Genomic DNA, 5,842 nt, shown 5'->3' with positions numbered 1-5,842 from the left:
AGAGCAACACGGAACAGACACAAACCACAGTGAGGGAGAAATAGTTACCACAGGCTTGGACACAAAGGGGTGAAGGGTCAAAGGTCAAGCATCAGAGACCCAAAGATGCAGGGCCCAATACGGGGGGGAGGGGTGCTGTGGCCAAGTACAGATTTTTATTGGAATGGTTTGATTTTCTTGCCTCCTGACATTTCAAATTTAAATTCTAAATCCAGTCCCATGAGGTACAATAGGATCACTGCAGGCTTGACAAGATTGCTGTACAAGAAAAGTAGCGAAGCCAGGGAACAAAAGAAACCATGTGGAGAATTAAGACTGACAGGAACAAGGACTACAGGATTTCTTTTAATATAATTATTTACAATGACATAACATGTGTCTATTACACAGATTAATAATTGCTTTTGTTTTTTTTGGCAACAGTAGGGTTTGGATATCCCCTCCAATATTATGAAATAGAAAAGTCCCGTCTCTGTGGATAGAGGGCCTGGCTCACTACAGGGATCACCCAATTTATCCTGGGGGAGAGAAAGGCAGCAACTTCTATTCCTATTGCAGCCAACAGTGTGAAATTTAAATTTAAAAGGTAAAAAAAAACGCATTATACCAAACATGGCTGTGTGTGAGGACAGTACACAGGCAGGGTTTAAACACACAGCTGGGAGAGTTCATGGTTCTAGAGTGACTGCAGCATCCAGGCTGAGGCTTCTAGATTGTGGTGTGGTTCTAGATTCAGAGTTTTTGAGTTTATATCAATGTGTCCAAGTCAGTGTGTTTGTCCGCAGGTCAGTCTTTCCGCAGTTTGTCCTTCACCCTGCGGAAGACAGCCAGGTAGTTCTTGCCCCCATTTCTCTGCACTTTCTTGCCCTCCTCTGTACACGTGCCCAGGCGAGGGATGATGATATCATCAGCCTGCAGGGACCAGCACACCAGGAAATTAGTCTGAGCAACTTCAGCACAACAAAATACCACAATGCACAGCAAAGTACAGCACAACACATAGCACTCTGCTTCCTTAATCCATCCTAGTTCATCTCTCCCTTCTACGTGCCTCCACCCAATTTCCCACTTCCTTCCCATCTCCATAATCTCCCCCCCCCCCACCTCTGTCCTGTTCCCTCCCTCCCTCTCCCTCTCTCACCAGCTCCTCGTCAGTGACTCTGGTGAACAGGGGATGCTCAGTGAAGTGTTTGACCATCCAGAGATGCACCTCCTCCACGTCTGTGATCGTATACACCAGGCCCTGCACATACAGCAGCACAGCACCGCTCAGAAATGCACCTCTCAGCACCATGTGGCAGTGTGTGTTTGTGTGAGCATGTGCATGTTTGTGTGCAGTGTGTGTGTATAGTGTGTGCAGTGTCTTTAAAAATATATAAAAAAAACAGTGAGACTTGTTACAATATGTCACATTATTATCTAATTACCCATTTATACATCTGGGTTTGTACTGGAGTAATGTAGGTAAAGTACCTCGCTCAAGGGTACAACAGCACCTATGATCCTACAGTCCAGAGTCCAGAGCCCTGACCACTACTCCACACTGCTGCTCTTTTTGCTGAGTGTGTGTATCTGTGTGTGTGCCTGTATGTGTCTGTGTGTCTTGTATGTGTATAAGGCTGCTGTTTCAGAGTCGTGCACCTTGGCCCTGGCATACAGCACAGTTTGCTTTTCTGGGAACGTCTAAAAATCGCACTTTGTTTAAAAAAGCCTAGTTTGAGGGCAGGGGCTGCTCCCTCATGTCCCAGATTCTTCCTGGAATTTGTACACTCCTGCAGAATTCCCCCTTTGGGTTTTTTTGTCTTTCAAGTGGGACGACCTGGTGTTTATAAAAGTAATTGAAGTCCTATATATGAGCATGAGTAATAAGGAAATAACTGTGTGAGTGTATTAGCTGGAAGTGATCTTTCACAACCTGTCCTGATGCATGCTCTCCCCTCTCCCCAAACACTCACCCCCTCTCTCAGTGTGTAGGCATACTCTGCCAGCAGGGTGGGGCTGATGATCCTCCACTTGTGCTTGGTTTTCTTGAAGTGGGGGTCCGGAAACAGAAAGAACATCTTACTGAGCTAAGGGACAGAGAGTTGGAGTGAGACTCACGCACGTACACAAGCAGGTGCCCACAGACACGTACACAAGCAGACGCATGCAGACACGTACACACGCAGATGCAGTACTGTGCAAAAGTTTTAGGCAGGTGTGAAACAATGCTGTAAAGGAAGAATGCTTTCAAAAATAGGCATGTTAATAGATTATATTTATCAATTAACTAAATGCAAAGTGAGTGAACAGAAGAAAAATCTACATCAAATCCATATTTGGTGTGACCACCCTTTGCCTTCAAAACAGCATCAATTCTTCTAGGTACACTTGCACAAAGTCAGGGATTTTGTAGGCATATAGTCCGGTGTTTGATTAAACAATTATACCAAACAGGTGCTAATGATAATCAATTCAATATGTAGGTTGAAACACAATCATTAACTGAAACAGAAACAGCTGGTAGGAGGAATAAAACTGGGTGAGGAACAGCCAAAATCTGCTACCAAGGTGAGGTTGCTGAAGATAGTTTACTATCAAAAGTCATACACCATGGCAAGACTGAGCACAGCAACAAGACACAAGATAGTTCTACTGCATCAGCAAGGTCTCTCCCAGGCAGAGATTTCAAGACAGACAGGGGTTTCCAGATGTGCTGTCCAAGCTCTTTTGAAGAAGCACAAAGAAACGAGCAACGTTGAGGAGTGTAGACGCAGTGGTCGGCCAAGGAAACTTACTGCAGCAGATGAAAGACACATCATGCTTACTTCCCTTCCCAATCGGAAGATGTCCAGCAGTGCCATCAGCTCAGAATTGGCAGAAAACAGTGGGACCCTGGTACACCCATCTACTGTCCGGAGAAGTCTGGTCAGAAGTGGCCTTCATGGAAGACTTGCAGCTAAAAAGCCATACCTTCAACGTGGCAACAAGGCCAATCAACTCAACTATGCATGAAAACACAGGATCTGAGGTGCAGAAAAATGGCAGCAGGTGCTCTGAACTGATGAGTCAAAATGTGAAATATTTGGCTGTAGCAGAAGGCAGTTTGTTCGTTGAAGGGCTGGAGAGCGGTACACGAATGAGTGTCTGCAGGCAACAGTGAAGCATGGTGGAGGTTCCTTGCAAGTTTGGGGCTGCATTTCTGCAAATGGAGTTGGGGATTTGGTTAGAATGAATGGTCTCCTCAATGCTGAGAAGTACAGGCAGATTCTTATCCATCAAGCAATACCATCAGGGAGGCATCTGATTGGCCCCAAATTTATTCTGCAGCATGACAACGACCCCAAACATACAGCGAAAGTCATTAAGAACTATCTTCAGCATAAAGAAGAACAAGCAGTGCTGGAAGTGATGGTATGGCCCCCACAGAGCCCTGATCTCAACATCATTGAGTCTGGCTGGGATTACATGAAGAGAGAGAAGCAACAGAGGCTGCCTAAATCCACAGAAGAACTGTGGTTAGTTCTCCAAGATGTTTGGGCCAACCTACCTGCCGAGTTCCTTCAAAAACTGTGTGCAAGTGTACCTAGAAGAATTGTTGCTGTTTTGAAGGCAAAGGGTGGTCACACCAAATATTGATTTGATGTAGATTTTTCTTCTGTTCACTCACTTTGCATTTTGTTAATTGATAAATATAATTTATTAACATGTATTTTTGAAAGCATTCTTACATTAGAGCATTTTTTCACACCTAAGTTTTGCACAGTACTGTACGTACACAAGCAGATGCCCGCAGATACGTACAAATGCAGATGCACAGACACAAGCAGACGCACACAGACACATGCAGACCTGTTGGAGAGTGAGATCAGTCTTTAGCAGACTTCACATAACGGATAAGCTGGTCAGCAGGACAGAGAGGCCAGTAGACTCACAGACACACCTGTCCCTTGGTGAAGAAGTTGGGCAGGTACTTCATGGCGTTGCTGCGCAAACAGGCGATGTTTTGGTACTGACCGGGGTGGGCGGCCCGCAGCCCGGCGATACGGTCCCGCACGTAATCGGACACCTTTACCCTGATCTCCAGGCCCAGCATCAGCTTCCTGGGGAACAGTGTGGACAGCTCCACTGAGCAGACAGAAAGACAAACTGTAAATCAGCTCCACTGAACAGAAAAACACAATACAGCTTCACTGAACAAAGGAGAAATACAACAAACAGAGATGAGCGAGAGAGACATGTCTTACCCAGAAGGCCCCCGTATCCACAGCCGATGTCAGCGAACTCCACCCGGTACCCTGCATCTTCCCGCCCCTCCGCCTTGTCCGCTGGGTCATCATGGCAATCGCCTGCCGCTGGCGGCCTGAAGAATTCTGGGTACAGCTCTGACCAGTCCATCTTCTCTGGACACACTGGACTGAGGGAGAGGGCGAGAGCGCACACATATCAAGACACACAATACATTGCAGTGCACAATCCATGACATGTGGAACACCCCCCCACTTACCACAAACTGTTGCACAGATCTCTGCCTGCCATTTGTTCTCCCTCTCTCTTTAGTACAGAAGTTCTGCATGTGTTTACACAGTACTTTTGTAGCAGAAACACACACTCATTCATACATACATACATACATATCAACATATACAACACACAAATGCATGGATGCATATAAACAAACAATAGCGCCCAGTATAATACAGAGGTGTACACAGTGTAGTTTGTCCTCACTAGTCGAAAGTGTGGTCTGCCATGGGGTTACTGTGGGCTCGCTGCCGGTAGTAACGCTTCTGGGGCAGCGACGCGCTCATCTTCACGCTGCTTTGGGACTCCGCCGACATTACAACCGAAAACCGAACAGCACCACCGGGTCACGACAATGCTTTCTGCCGCTCAAACAGCAAGCAACGGCCTCTCCGGCTCTTCTCTGACTCCACGCTGGTCCAGGGAATCTGTTGTGTCGCTGCCGTATGACATCATCACCAGGCGCAACACGGTCGGAACCATAGATCTATAATGGAAGTAGATACCTTTGCCAGCTGTCTTTACTAAGAAGCTGTATGAGATTAGAGTCCGCCATCTTTGGTGGGAATAAACCCCGCTACAATGGCTTTAACATGCAGATAGACCAGTTGTGGTCCCAAAGTGCATCTAAAAGTGATTATAAAGCGTCTGTAGTTTACTAGTACTTTAAACGTTAACCCCTGAAGTTTAGCTATTAGATCTCGTTATTTGCGACAAGCAAGACAAACTGGTCGACTTCTGCTCATACCTGTCTCTCGGTGTTGTGATGAGGATAGTGGTCAGTCCAATCAAACATCGGAGACTTCAAAACAGTTCAGGAAAGTCCAGTTGCACTATCACTCGATAAATAAATTCCTAAATAATTCACTGTCAATTCAGGCATTGAACTATGTCTGTTTAACGCAACTTCAAAATTCAGATATTTGAGAGACTTAAATATGTGCAGTCAGTCAAAAGAGGTTGCTAAACAAGATACCTGCATTGAATTTCTTGTTATTCTTTAATACATGGTGCAGTGAGGAGTAAATGACCTGCATGAAGCAACACATTGATTTAAGCACAAATATTATTGAGAAGAATGAATTGTCTCCCTAAATGACGGCCTTTCTCAGATTGTATTCCAGTCAACAGTTGCAAAATCCACAAATACAATTACACCAATATCGTGTGGATATCAGCCTCTCTTTGTGTGCTGTTCTTTAGATTTCAGGGCCAAGGCTGGAGACACCTGCTGCACTGTGCTGATAGTTGATATTTTTTAAACAAGCAAAAAGTACATATATGGACATGCATTGATTTTAATAAATTCATTTCAATTTTAGTTTCTTAAAATATTCAG

General features: G+C 45.2%; 1 protein-coding gene across 3 annotated transcripts; it reads right to left on the bottom strand.

The window, feature by feature from the left end:
- Window positions 1–332: 332 nt before the first annotated feature.
- On the bottom strand, window positions 333–5,368 carry mettl1 (methyltransferase 1, tRNA methylguanosine). Of its 3 annotated transcripts, none has more exons than XM_066708518.1 (6): window positions 5,252–5,368; window positions 4,227–4,396; window positions 3,923–4,107; window positions 1,956–2,069; window positions 1,142–1,243; window positions 333–912 (listed from the first exon to the last, which is right to left on the bottom strand). In XM_066708518.1, exons 2-6 carry the CDS (start codon window positions 4,375–4,377, stop codon window positions 787–789), a joined length of 678 nt encoding a protein of 225 aa, XP_066564615.1. In that variant the 5' UTR covers window positions 4,378–4,396; window positions 5,252–5,368; the 3' UTR covers window positions 333–786. The 3 variants fall into 3 exon arrangements, with proteins under 3 accessions (XP_066564615.1, XP_066564614.1, XP_066564613.1); XM_066708517.1 differs by lacking the exon at window positions 5,252–5,368 and adding an exon at window positions 4,711–4,959; XM_066708516.1 differs by lacking the exon at window positions 5,252–5,368 and adding an exon at window positions 4,487–4,689.
- Window positions 5,369–5,842: the final 474 nt, after the last annotated feature.

This window comes from Amia ocellicauda, chromosome 7 (assembly GCF_036373705.1).
Source record: "Amia ocellicauda isolate fAmiCal2 chromosome 7, fAmiCal2.hap1, whole genome shotgun sequence".
Lineage (NCBI taxonomy): Eukaryota > Metazoa > Chordata > Actinopteri > Amiiformes > Amiidae > Amia > Amia ocellicauda.
This window is presented reverse-complemented; position numbering and strand designations above follow the sequence as displayed.